Source organism: Bidens hawaiensis, unplaced genomic scaffold (assembly GCF_021521415.1).
Source record: "Bidens hawaiensis isolate Kalapana, Puna unplaced genomic scaffold, B.hawaiensis_p1.1 tig00419509_1, whole genome shotgun sequence".
Classification (NCBI taxonomy): domain Eukaryota; kingdom Viridiplantae; phylum Streptophyta; class Magnoliopsida; order Asterales; family Asteraceae; genus Bidens; species Bidens hawaiensis.
In genome coordinates, this window is record NW_027504884.1 from 326,930 (window position 1) to 340,098 (window position 13,169).

The following is a 13,169-nucleotide window of genomic DNA, read 5'->3' on the forward strand; positions in this document are numbered from 1 at the left end:
GGAATGTTTGATGCCTGGTAGAAAGTTCATCGGCGCCTTGTACTTTGTTCCACGCGCAAGACTATTCCTCCAGCGGAAGCCTCTATTGCATATTAGGTGTATGTAAGACCCTACCACTTCACATATATAACTGAAAGAAATGATAGAACGAAACTTAGTAACTAATAAAAGAAAAACAAACATCTCTAATACAAGTAACATCCTTAATCGTCAGTCCTGCTTTATTCATATATGAGACATTAATATATGACGATGTCTATAGACTATGAAGTATCATGTTTAGATTTGATGTTGTTCCTCCCACTACCTAGTTCCCTCATTACCCGGTATAACCATAAATGATTGGTTCCACTTCAAAAGCTCCAACCGGTACAAACCAAAACAGTTCAAGACAAGTTCTCGGTTTAACCGGTTTGATCGAATCAAATAATAACAAACTCAACAATGGCTATAGTTCTATTTAATTCTAACATGATTTTCAAATACATGTAGTCTTTGGGTTATAGCTAATTGCCTAATTCGACTCATTAATCCGTAAACCCGACCAGTTTAAGTGTTTAACCACTTTTTATAATCTTTTAATGCATACTTTGTTGGTAAACAACTATATACATTGTATGTTTGTATTCAGATTAAAATATAAGATTAAAAAGAATTAAATAAAAGAGTGGATTCGATGGGCTACCAAATTAATAATACAAGTGGGGCCCACAAGAATATTATTATCACACCAAATTTTAGGTTGATGAGTCATGACGCACCTGGAACATATCTCTAAGCCCCTCAAACATAGTAAAACCTACCTTACTGTGTATCGTGGCAACCAAGATCTAATCTTTGCTATAATTTAATGTTTTTCACTGTTTTAGTAACATGAAAAAGCAACTCATGTGATTATTTATATTAAATTGCATTTGAAGTTTGAGCCATCAAAATCTTCTTTAATGATAATTATATTTATTGTTATTATTTTCTTAGTTTATTTTTAAGTACGATATTCATTTTCAGTCGTATATTTTTAACTGTATTCAAGTAACAACTAAGAACTACATACTTAAAATTATGTCTAATAATATAAAAACATTTAAGCCATCAGTAAACTTGTAACTATTAGTTGAGTGAAGATGCTATTATGAATATTGACTTTTATCACTCTATCATAGTGCCATTCAACAAAAAAATCAATAAAAAATTGAAAATGGGAAAAAAACGATGTTTATAAATGGTAATGTCTTAATCTATCACTGATTAAGAGGTATAAAATACAGTATAAAATATCATCGGTGTATCCAGAAATGATTTTCTAGTGTCATCACTCTTTTTACATGCTATAATTTTATAAAAACGAAGATAAAATATTTTTCGGTTGGTTTAACGGTTTCAACAGATATGATGATTTACAGTTGTATTACTTTATATTTGTTTTAACACAAAGTATAACTGTTATATATCTTTTCTTAGACCTAAAGAATGGTGTGACATCAACTAAGATCATTGGTTGATAAAGAAGATGATAATAATTGTATAATGATCTTTTTTACAATTCTAACATCTATCAAGTAACAATGGATCAATGTTTTTAGGAATGTTCGACCGAAATGATTCGGTCGACAATAAGTTCAATGTCCGTGTAAACAAAGTAGAACTAAAATGTTATTTTTAATATGTTGGTAGTAAAATAATAATTTGACCATAATTCTGAAAGTAAAGTTTGAAAAATTATGAAATAGACAAGACTTCATTTAGTTTATGTTTACAAGTTTATGTTATTTACTTAATTCATGATAAAAAGATATGAAAAATAAAAACACATGTGTTCCTGCCCGGGATCGAACCGGAGACCTTTTGCGTGTAAAGCAAACGTGATAACCACTACACCACAGAAACAACTATGCTGTTAATCGAGCTTTAATTCATTATCTATTTATACAAATAGAAAAAATTAAAATTTTTGAAGGAATAATGTAAGTATTTCTAAACCAATGACAAGATTTTCTTTTTAATTCAAATTTCTTGTTTTTGTGACTTTATTTCGGTCTCCATTACAAAAAACCTGAATTTAAATTATGTTTAGTTAAACCAAACCAAACTCGGAAGTTGATTTTTTTGTATAAAACCAGTTCACTTAGTTTCAAAACTTTTGAGATAATAAGTTTGGCTCAGTTAACATACGAGTGTAAATGAGCCAAGTCAACCCAAAGTTTAACTCTTTTAACTTACGAGAGATTAAGTTTGGCTAGCTCTATGTCAAAAGTTAGAGTTAGGATAGTGGAAAAGTTTTCATGCTCAGGCTCGACTTGTTTTTTACAGGGGCTATGATATAAAGTTTAAACTCATGCTCGGTTCCATTAACATTTTGGTAAGCCGATTTCGAGTACCTCAAGTTATAACCATATAACTACCTAAGAAGCTAATAAAAGAATAAGAATTGTAGACAATGATCCTTGTAGCTCACATAACACAAAAATACAATGATCGAAACCAGCAAAACTAAAACTTCACAAGGCCATTCAAATTCAATCGTTTCCTTTACTCTAGATCTTCATTAAATTCGGGATCATCCACTTCACGTGCAATGCACGAATCATCTTTCTCTATGAAACCAGTGTTTTTGCCAGATTGTGACCCTAAAGATCAACGAGGACAAATGTTTGAAACTTTGACCCCCCATCCATCTTCTGTTCAATGCGTGTTTCTTTACGTAGATCAAAGTGACATAACAATAGCTTATAAGTAGGCATGCAAACCAAACGAACAAACACAAACAAGGGAATGTTTGTGTTCATTCATTTAACTTTAAATGTGCATGAACACGTTCATTTAATCAGACACATATTTGTCTATGTGCTCGTTCGTTTAAATAATAAACATGTTGTTGTTCGTTTAAACTCTAAAGGAATAGGTCACAAACATATTTGAACAAACATAAACGGACACAAACACACATAAATGAACAAACTTAAATGAACACAAACGAGCAAATAATATTTGTTAGATATTAGGTATTATGGTGATACAATTCGTAAAATACAAATAAGGTAATATAACAAAAATAAATCAATGAACAAAACATGTTCATTCGTTTGAGTAAATAAACACAAACTTTTATTCATGTTCATTCGTTTATTAAATAAATAAGCATAAGCGTACTTCCTACCAAATGAGCCACGAACTTTTTACTGAATGTTTGGTTCGTTAACAGACCTAGTTACAAGCAGAAGCAATGTTGGTTTCTATAGAGTATGGAATATTTTCTAATTGGAATGATTTTCAGTTTTATTTGCTTTATTAATTTTTCATAAAAATATTTAGGGAAGGATTATAAATTATATGCATTGATATATACATGCAAATAAAGAACTATATATTTGTATACAAATTAAGCAATTATTAAATAATAAATAATAAACAAGTGTAACTTAAACCAAACTGAAGTTAAGTTTTTTTTTAGCTGACATTGAGTTCGGAGTCAAGCTCTCTTTAAGTGACAAATTTTTTTGGCTTTAGAGGCTATAAGCTGTTTTTACACACATAGCTATATACTTTATTAAACGGGCAAGAAAAAAAGACAAAGCAATATCCCTGCTCGGGAAAGAACCGACCTTTTGTGTGTAAAGCAAACGTCATAACCATGGCACCACAGAACAAATTTTTGACCTTGTTTTCTTTTTCTATACACAATCACGTAAACAAATACATAATAAAAAAATGTAAAATAATAATTTATAAAATTTATTTTGTGTTTCTGCCCGGGTTCGAACCGGAGACCTTTTGCGTGTAAAGCAAACGTGATAACCACTACACCACAGAAACAAGCTTATTAGTTAATGTGCTTAATTTTAGACATCTTTGTAAACAATAAAAATTATTACCATCATGAAGGAATAATATTGATCAGTCACTTGAAAGAAAAAATTGAACTTTATTAACAAAATTGGTTTTATATTAAGATGTTAATGATCGCAAAATTATGTCCATGTATATTATAAAAATGACATGGATGCATCTTAGTCAGCCCGTTAACACATCATTAGCAACAATTAGAAAGGACTATAGCGAAAACCCAAGACTCTAAAATCAAAGAAAGCTTTATTAGCTTACAACTGGGAGCTCACAAGTTAAGCGTTTGGATTGTTCGAATATTCAAATGATCAGCCCCTAGCATAGTCTTAAAACATTTTAAATGCAAAAACTTCAACTAAAAACCTAAAATCTAGACGAGTCGTGACACTATGTTGATTATTGCTTAAGTAAAAACGACATGCCACTTAAATAGGAGCAAGCTTAAATCATTGAGATAATAGACAGCACAAGAATAACTAGTCAGTTTTGAGCAAACTTATGAAAATCGAAGCAATGATTTTCAATTTGTAAAACTAACCGGCACAAAAGCAAAGAGGCTTTGGCTCAGCCAGTCTAGCATGTAACTTATGTTCGATTTACTTGTTCAACTGTTTAAAAAACCACCAGGTTGATATCGAGTTAAATCAATCATGTCAACCTGTAAACTTTATCAGACTATAACAATATAAGCTCAACATTGAACTTGTGCAGAATAAATGTATTGTCAGATTGCATTCTACAGCTTCAAGTGTTAATAATTCAAACCATCCAAGCTGCAAATTTTGACAACCAACTATTATGTAAATGCTCTTAGCCGTCTGCACAGCTGAAATATCCGCCACAAATAATGTTTTGCTCGAAAAGAGTACAAAACCAACTCCGTCCATCAATTCATCATAAAAAAAAATATAAAGATCACAGTAGCTATGACAGACCGTCACTCAAAATTAAATTCAAATCCTAAAACCTTGCATCCGAGCTCATGTTTTTTTGATCTATTCTCCAACAGTCAACCCAAACCCAAACTTGTAGTCTTTCTTCTTGTGATCAATCTGCATAACATAATCCAAAACAAAGTGTCGTAAAACTTCAATTGTCCCATATTCTTATTAGTTATTAGACAGCGTATCTCATTTTTATAAAATGAAATTTAGAATAAATCTTCAAATGTACTAACCTCAGCTGATAGAATGAAATTTAGACCCATATTCAACCTTTCTTCAAGAAAGGCAGATGTGCAACCATTTGAGTCGATCTTTCCTCTAAGACGACACTGTCAATATAAAAACAATTTAACAAAAAACTAAAACAAAATAGTTTAAAAATAATCAAATAAATTTGGACGCAAGTTTGTTGAATTACCTGACGGAGTATATAATCATAGCCGAAGCTAGCAGTTACATCTCGTGACATGTAATTATACATCATATCGGTTGCCAGAGAAACCTATATGACACAACATTAGAATAACATAAGCCTACTTAATAATGGTTGATAAATTACTTAAAAAAAATTAGTCGACTACCTTTTCAGACACTTTCTGAACATATCCAAGAACCACCATTCCAGTGCTAGCAACTTGTCCTGATGCAACCTGCAAGAAAAATATTCAATTAATATTATTATAAGCAAAAGAATTTGATATAAACGGTAAACAGATAAAATCACGATTTACCATTTTGTCTGTGTTGTATCTAGCAGCATAACCGAGGCCAGACTTCCTATGCTGACCAGCCCAAAATACTTCCCCACCTAACGACAAGTGAGGTGTCACACTCTGCAAACACAACATATCACCCTTATAAGCGCCTGAACTTTATAGTAATTACATTTCTGCGGCTATATAACATAAGTACAAATCTTTTACCTGAATGTAACTAGCTCCAATCAAGCCACCGTTTCCTAACTGTAACTGAGTCCTGTAATCCGAACCCTAAATCAAGAAAAAAGTTAGACCATAAAGAAAATATAGTCAAATAAGATAAATAAGGTACCTTATAGTCAAAGTTGAACATTCCATGTGACATGTGAGGCTCATTTGTAAGCTGAAAACAATATTAAACTAGATTTAGTAAAATTAACTTTGAAAACAAACACTTAATTAGCAATTGCATATCATTCACTATTAAACCTGAGCATTGGCCTTCATGGTAAGATTCTCAGACAAGTCACATTTCACTCGAGCACTTAACCGCCCATCAGTCAAGATTCTTCCAAAAAGCATCACCTTTGACAAACAAAAGAAAGTTTTTAGTAAAAGTATTTAAAAAATTATTACAACAGTAGTACAGTAGTAAATATTTAATAGCAGACCTTTGGGTCAATAAAGTTAGCACCAAACTCATAGTTTGCGGTAGGAATTTTAATCGTTTCAGCAGATTGAGAAGGGACTTCAGTAGGTCCCATAACAATACTGGTAAATTAAAAACAAATGATCACTAAATGAAATAAAAAGACTAATTTATACAAACCAAAAACAAGTTCAATGTATACCTGTGACTTAGAGAAAACCTTTGATTTAAACCCTTGGTAAAATCAACACGCATACCCTCAAAATGTTCAGGTTTCAATGACACTGCAAAGCATTAAGTGTGTTTAATATATAAAATTAATGTCAAGTTTAACTCAAAATCATACAGTCAACAACAAAGCTGAAAAAAATAAACACAATGCTAATACACAATTAGTCACTTATGTATCTTCAAATCCTGTGATTAATGTCTAAATTAACTCAAAATCATAATGTCAACAACAAAGCTGAAAAAAATAAACACAATGCTAATACACAATTAGTCAATAGTCACTTATGTATCTTCAAATCCTGTGATTAATGTCTAAATTATTTCAAAATCATAATGTCAACAACAAAGCTGAAAACAATATACACAATGCTAATACACAATTAGTTACTTATGTATCTTCAAAACCTGTGATTAATGTCTAAATTATTTCAAAATCATAATGTCAACAACAAAGCTGAAAACAATAAACACAATGCTAATACACAATTAGTTACTTATGTATCTTCAAATCTTGTGATTAAAGTCTAAATTAACTCAAAATCATAATGTCAACAACAAAGCTGAAAACAATAAACACAATGCTAAAACACAATTAGTCACTTATGTATCTTCAAATTCTGTGATTAATGTCTAGATTAACTCAAAATCATATTGTCAACAACAAAGCGAATAACAATAAAACCAATGCTAATACACATTTAATCATTTCTGTATCTTCAAAACCTGTAATGAATATCATGTTTTCTGCAGATTTTAATTCTATATAAAATATCACATTTAATTGTCTCACGTCAATAACTTTAGATTGTAACAGATAATTAACATTACATATAACCAATAACAGAACATTGGATAATATTTTTGCTCCACATGTGATAACTGATTTACTGTCCACAAATTAACTCAAATCATACTGTCAACAGCAAAGCCGATAACAACAAACACAACGCTAACACACATTTCATCATGTATGTATATCTTCAAAACCTGTAATGAATATCATGTTTAATTCTCAATAATAATTGTCACACACAAATAACTTTGTAACATATAAGATAATTATTATAATTCTACTCCACAGGTAATTAATGTCGAGATTAACTCAAAATCATACTGTCAACAACGAACCCGAAAACACAAAGCTAATACACATTTCATCATTTATATACATCTTCAAAACCTGTAATAAATATCATATTTCTGCATATATTAATTCTCAATCATATGATATCTCACCTTTAATTGTCACAAATCAATAACTAATAACACACTCATTTTAAATCTAGCTGTTTACAAGATCTGCTATTGTATATGCAATTAAATGGCTAACAATAACCTAAACAACATAATTATAATAACATTTTCCAGCAAAATCCAATGTTTACATTAATTATTACGACTTGGTTCAGCTAGGGTTTAGAATTAGGGTTTAACAAATTGACGCCGCCACAAAGTCAAACAAGTACAAAATTAGGTCAAAATCAAATAATAATAATGGAGATACTGACTCATGGCTTCACGGTGAATCTCTTCGTAAGGAATAGGACACGGGAGGTCCATGTAATCGACTTTCTCCGGCTTGGTTGGTTCAGCCGCGGCTGGTGGAGGTGTTGCAGGTGGAGGAATAAGTGTTGCCATTGCTTGCTATGGATTTGATCGGATGGATTGAGTGGTAATGAAGAGTGAAAGCTTAATAATAGTAATAATAATAATATAATATGTGTATTGTTCTATAAGGTGATTGCGGCCATTGATGTAAGGGTTTTGTGATGAGACAACTTTCTTTACAAAACCCTTGTAACCAAAAGTCGGCGTTGTATCGTATCGGTTCAGCCGTGTAGATAAAATATCAGCAGCAGGGTGCGGTTCGGTGCGTTTTTGCTAAAACCGAAACAAAAACTTACGATTTTTTTTAAAAAAAATACTTGGTTTTGGGTTTGATTCAGGATTCGGTTTTGTCAATCGAGCATAAAAATTGACCAAGATATTAATATTGGGCATGATATTATTTAAAAAGAAATTAATTCTTAGTAGGATATTGAACATTTGGTCATATCGGTAGGTTGAGTTTTAAAGATTTAGGCCGGTTATTACGGTTTTTTTTGTTATTTTGATTCGGTTTGGTTTTTTCGGTTCTTTACAAAACACAAAACTAAACCATAACCAGTATTTCGGTTTTTACTAAAGTTCAAAGTTGAACCACGGTTTTTACTAAGATATAATCCTAGGGCAAAATTGACTTATAAACCCATCAAATTTGTCTTACGTAAGACTAGCTAAGTTTGCTACAAAGTTCGCATGCTAATATGTTCGCTTCAGCCCATTTCAATCACAAACACAAGTTAAATGTAAATGACACAAAAGAAAATGTATGAATTATAGACCTGATTACAAACAATCAACTATTAAACTATTGTCACCGAGATGCACCAACTGACCCTCATTCTAGTATTTGTTTACTCGTTGTGGTTTCCATTTGTACGTTTAAAAAGTGTCGTTTATGTTTTCACTGAACGAGGCTATCAATCATTCATGGGATGATTAAGAAGGTGAGTGTTAGTCCTCTTTTATTCATTGTGGTTTTTATTTGTTCGTTTGAAAGTGACGCTTCTTTTTTCATTGAACATGGTTAACAGAGACTTGTGAATTTTGTTGTCAATGAACGGTGCTACCATAGACTCATGGGATGATTAAGGACATTATGTTCTTCTTTTACTCGTTGTGAATTCCATTTGTTCGTCTGGGTTTCCATTTGTTCTTTTGAAAAAATGTATGTTTGTTTTCACATAACAGGTCTAGTAAGGACTTGTGGATTTTTTTTTTCACTTAACGGGCTATATGGGACTCGTGCGATGATTAAGGAGATGAGTCCCTCATTGTATTCATTTTTTACTAACTACGGTTACCATTTGTTCGTTTGGGCTTTCATATATTCGTTTGAAATGTGTCTTTTATGTTTTCACAGAACTCAGTGACTGGTGAGCTTTTGTTTTCACTAAATATAGCTATCAACAACTCGTGAGATGACTCAGGAGGTGAGTCCCTCATTGTAGTCTTCTTTTACTATTTGTGGTTTCCATTTACTCGTTGCGATTTTTGGTGTTATCAAGAAAAGATAATTTAACTAACAAATGGACGGTGGGTATGTAGCATTTATCCATGTATGTAGTGGATAATTAGGTGAAGCAACCATAAATGTTGGTTTCTCTGTCACTATAAAGACACATTAATGGGTTAACCATATAGTAGAAATTAAGTATAACTGTAACATCATAGTTTCTTGATTAGCCCCCTTATATTCTATAAATCTTAGGTGAGTTATTGTTCCAAAATTATATCATGATGGCAAGATGTCTTATTTCACTACAAGAAGTTGAGGTCTCAAATCACACAAAAAACACGTATGAGCGTTTAATAGTAATAGAAGTAGTTTTCGATACATTCTAAAGAAAAAGTTATTTGAGTAGGAGAGTCCATTAGGGGAAGATTTAGTGGCGATTATTTTCACTTATCCTTTTATTGCATGTTGTATTGTTCAAGTTGCATGCTATAATTTAGTTTTTTGTATGTAAAATTGTAAGCTTACTTTTAATTTAATTTATTTAAAAGTCTACATAAATCTGAAAATTTTAAAATGATATAACAAACAATTTTTACACAAATTTTGGTTATAAAATGATTAAAAACTGAATTGTTTGGTGACCTAATTTGATGTTTTTACTAAAACACTTACACAAATTTTGGTTATAAAAATGTTTTTAAAAGTTTTAAGTTTATGAAAAACTTTATTATATTTGCGACATTTTCTTACATAGGTGTAATTTATATAAAAAAATCATTAAATAACAAATATTTGAAAAAAAAAACAAATAAATTATATCCATATAACATATTAATTCCAAACTTGTAACCTAGTGATAGGAAGTTTGAATTCTCTCATAGACACTCAAGTTCGATCTCCATTTATGACATTTTTTGGTGGATATTCGAATACTGAACCCATCCGGGTTTTAGTCCCATCGTGTGTTACGCCAGAGAGTTATGCTCTTGTGGTGGCACGACCGATGTTAAGTGGCAACCGACGGTATGGTTTCAATGGGGAACGCCGAAGCCAAACTCTAAAATCAGTGTGGACCCAGTTAAAACAGTATAAGTCTTGCCAGGGTGAGACAACGTTTCAAAAAATAATAATAAAATTATATACATGTTAAAGATTTGACCATGATGCAGCAAATAAGCCCAAAATATCTGTTAGAAGCTCCTAATTTCCCACACAAGTCCTGTTTGTAGGTACTCTCTTCCTCTCTGCATATACACTACCTATAAATTCAGTAAATTTGCTTGTGATTTATGATGGTTTCTTATGAACATAAAAACTCTAGTCACTTTCATTTGCTTATACATTCAATCTCACTTGATACAAACATTTAAATTTTTATGAAACCAAATAGACTGTCAAAAGTAATTATGGAACTTGAGATGAAATTGTATCATGGTTAACATCAGATATTTATTGCTAGAGAAAAGCACACATGGCCAAGACTCACTACAAGTTGCCACTTGTGTGGATTAAATTAAAATTGACTGGTAAGCATTTACTTATGATTTTAATTTTATAGTAGATATGAATGTATTATTAATTGTTATACACATGGTGTATGCTTTGAAAACATTTTAAATGCATTGATGACATCTGTGCAGGCATGAATGTTGAAGTGGATAGAATATTGGCGATTGCTTGCGTGATTACGGATGGTAAATTAAGGACATCGGTAGAGGTAAGGTGATGGTTTGTCTGTCTTTTTGATACCTGTTTACATAAACGGGTCGATTTGGGTTATGTTTGAAATTTTGGTAACACGAAAAAAAAGTTTGCTGAAAACTAAAACGGAATGCGTAAACATTCCAAATCTCTGTATTAGACAAATTAGATTACTGCTGACATAATATAACTCATAAAAGGGTTTTGGACAAAAGTTGTTTCTAGTTCACCCCCAACGGGGGCCTACTGATAATTACACGCTTGACCCGAAACTATTTGGACCCGTTACTCCAGTTGTGCCTAAACCTATATTCTTTGACCCAAAACCACTTGGACTTGTTACTCCAGCAGCTGTACCAAAAGTACATGCTTTGACCCGAAACCGAAACCATCTGGGCCTGTTACTACAGCTGCACCATATGTTACATGCTTTGAACCGAGACCATTCGAACACACTACCCCAACAATGCCAAAATTTACATGCTTTGACACGAACCCATACCAACCGCCCATTTTCCACCTACAGTGAACAATTTAAGTCTTTAAATTCATTATGTTCTGTAGCAGGCAATCTGTTAGTGTTATAAGAACTAAAACGGGCTCTTTTTTGCTTAGGGTCCTGATTTGGTAATTCATCAAACGAAAGATTTTCTGGATAAAGTGAGAGAACGGTGCCAAGATCATCGTGCAGCAAGTGGTAAGGCTAGCCATTAACTCATACATTATTTTTAATTTAATTATCAACTACTGTTGCATTCGGAGGACATATATGATTTAGTATGTATGTTAGATGCTGCAATATGAGTAGCTTGAGTAACCGGTCAAAACGATTCATCTGTAAGAAGGGCCGAAACACATTAAAAATAGACGTTACACGAATTCCAGCTCGCTTGACCCATCTCCCCTTTAGGTTTTTTTTTTGAGATAGACCACGGCCCAATTCCAACCATTTTATAAGTAAACGGGTCAAAATTGTCACCTCTCACTTATGTACTTGTTTTGGTTCAAGTAACTAATACTATTAAGTCCTAATTAACTTGTCAATTTGTACATTAGGGTTGTTTGAGAAGGTGACACAAAGTAAAATCGGAGAAAAAGAAGCCGAAGAACAGGTGAGATAAAACTTGTTCATGTTAAAAATTAATTAAAATTCTATAAGACTTCAACGACCGTTCACAATTTTTATTTGAATCATTCAACACATTTTATTCTAATATTGCCATAGGTTATAGATTTTGTGAAGGGACATGTGAGCGCGTATACGTCTTCGCTTGCAGGAAATTCAGTTTATGTGGATTTTATGTTCTTGAAGGTAAAATTTGTCCGTTTTTCAGTCATTTTGTTCACATTCTTCATGTATAATCTATTAATCTTCATACAAAAACAGTATAATATTAATCTTTCATATTGCAGAAGTACATGCCCGATCTGGCTAGTCTTTTCTCTCACGTTCTCGTTGATGTCAGCAGTGTCAAAGCTTTATGTTGCCATTGGCTCCCAGAAGGTATTATCTAAAATTATATTTATTGGTTTTAGCCATTAAACGCGTTAAGATTAATAAAATATAACGCAAATTGACATGCTTAAATAAACTGGTTAAAATTGCTTTGTTTACTCGGGCTTGTTTCGTTTTGGCTTGCAGATGATAAAAAGGCTCCTAAAAAGAATAAGAAGCATAGAGCCATATTGGATGAGATCAAAGAAAGTATAACCGAGCTCAAATATTACAAGGAAAACACATTTAAGTCACCGAAGTCTTAAGAGGTAATGTCGAATGTAGACACTAGAGTCTAGACACCATGTATTAGTTTTGTCACTCTTTTAAGTTATACAACCAACAAACTTACCATAATAAAATTGTTCTTGTTATTTGACCCCGAACTTTAAAAATCCCACAAAATCTCTGTTATCAAGCGGAAATAATTTTGTTTTCTTCAAACTTTCGATAAACCCTTGTAGTATTTTATAGCTACTAGTCTTTCATCACTTTCAGATTAGGTTTATATTGTAAATTGTTAACTCTGCATTTGATAAAGATATTT

At 31.9% G+C, this 13,169-nt stretch overlaps 2 protein-coding genes and 2 non-coding genes across 4 annotated transcripts; 1 reads left to right on the forward strand and 3 right to left on the reverse strand.

Moving 5' to 3' along the window:
- Positions 1 to 1,814: 1,814 nt before the first annotated feature.
- On the reverse strand, positions 1,815 to 1,887 carry TRNAV-UAC (transfer RNA valine (anticodon UAC)). The gene has a single exon. It is a non-coding gene; the product is annotated as a tRNA-Val (tRNA).
- A 1,853-nt stretch (positions 1,888 to 3,740) lies between these two features.
- Positions 3,741 to 3,813, reverse strand: TRNAV-UAC (transfer RNA valine (anticodon UAC)). The gene has a single exon. It is a non-coding gene; the product is annotated as a tRNA-Val (tRNA).
- Positions 3,814 to 4,607: 794 nt separating this feature from the next.
- On the reverse strand, positions 4,608 to 8,127 carry LOC143609161 (mitochondrial import receptor subunit TOM40-1-like). Its single transcript, XM_077083993.1, has 11 exons — positions 7,874 to 8,127; positions 6,337 to 6,418; positions 6,157 to 6,256; positions 5,975 to 6,070; positions 5,838 to 5,888; positions 5,711 to 5,776; positions 5,519 to 5,620; positions 5,369 to 5,437; positions 5,206 to 5,289; positions 5,021 to 5,116; positions 4,608 to 4,895 (listed from the first exon to the last, which is right to left on the reverse strand). Exons 1-11 carry the CDS (start codon positions 8,001 to 8,003, stop codon positions 4,839 to 4,841), a joined length of 933 nt encoding a protein of 310 aa, XP_076940108.1. The 5' UTR covers positions 8,004 to 8,127; the 3' UTR covers positions 4,608 to 4,838.
- Positions 8,128 to 10,888: 2,761 nt separating this feature from the next.
- Positions 10,889 to 12,911, forward strand: LOC143609190 (oligoribonuclease-like). Its single transcript, XM_077084017.1, has 7 exons — positions 10,889 to 10,952; positions 11,067 to 11,143; positions 11,743 to 11,824; positions 12,184 to 12,239; positions 12,353 to 12,439; positions 12,541 to 12,631; positions 12,770 to 12,911. Exons 1-7 carry the CDS (start codon positions 10,898 to 10,900, stop codon positions 12,886 to 12,888), a joined length of 567 nt encoding a protein of 188 aa, XP_076940132.1. The 5' UTR covers positions 10,889 to 10,897; the 3' UTR covers positions 12,889 to 12,911.
- The last annotated feature ends 258 nt before the right edge of the window (positions 12,912 to 13,169 follow it).

Coding starts and splice junctions, on each gene's coding strand:
- LOC143609161 (XM_077083993.1), bottom strand. CDS start 8,003: ATGGCAACACTTATTCCTCCACCTGCAACACCTCCACCAGCCGCGGCT. Junction 6,257..6,336: donor AGGTTTTCTCTAAGTCACAG/GTATACATTGAA, acceptor TTAATTTACCAG/TATTGTTATGGGACCTACTG. Junction 5,438..5,518: donor GATACAACACAGACAAAATG/GTAAATCGTGAT, acceptor TTTTTCTTGCAG/GTTGCATCAGGACAAGTTGC.
- LOC143609190 (XM_077084017.1), top strand. CDS start 10,898: ATGGCCAAGACTCACTACAAGTTGCCACTTGTGTGGATTAAATTAAAA. Junction 11,144..11,742: donor AATTAAGGACATCGGTAGAG/GTAAGGTGATGG, acceptor TTTTTTGCTTAG/GGTCCTGATTTGGTAATTCA. Junction 12,440..12,540: donor TGGATTTTATGTTCTTGAAG/GTAAAATTTGTC, acceptor TTCATATTGCAG/AAGTACATGCCCGATCTGGC.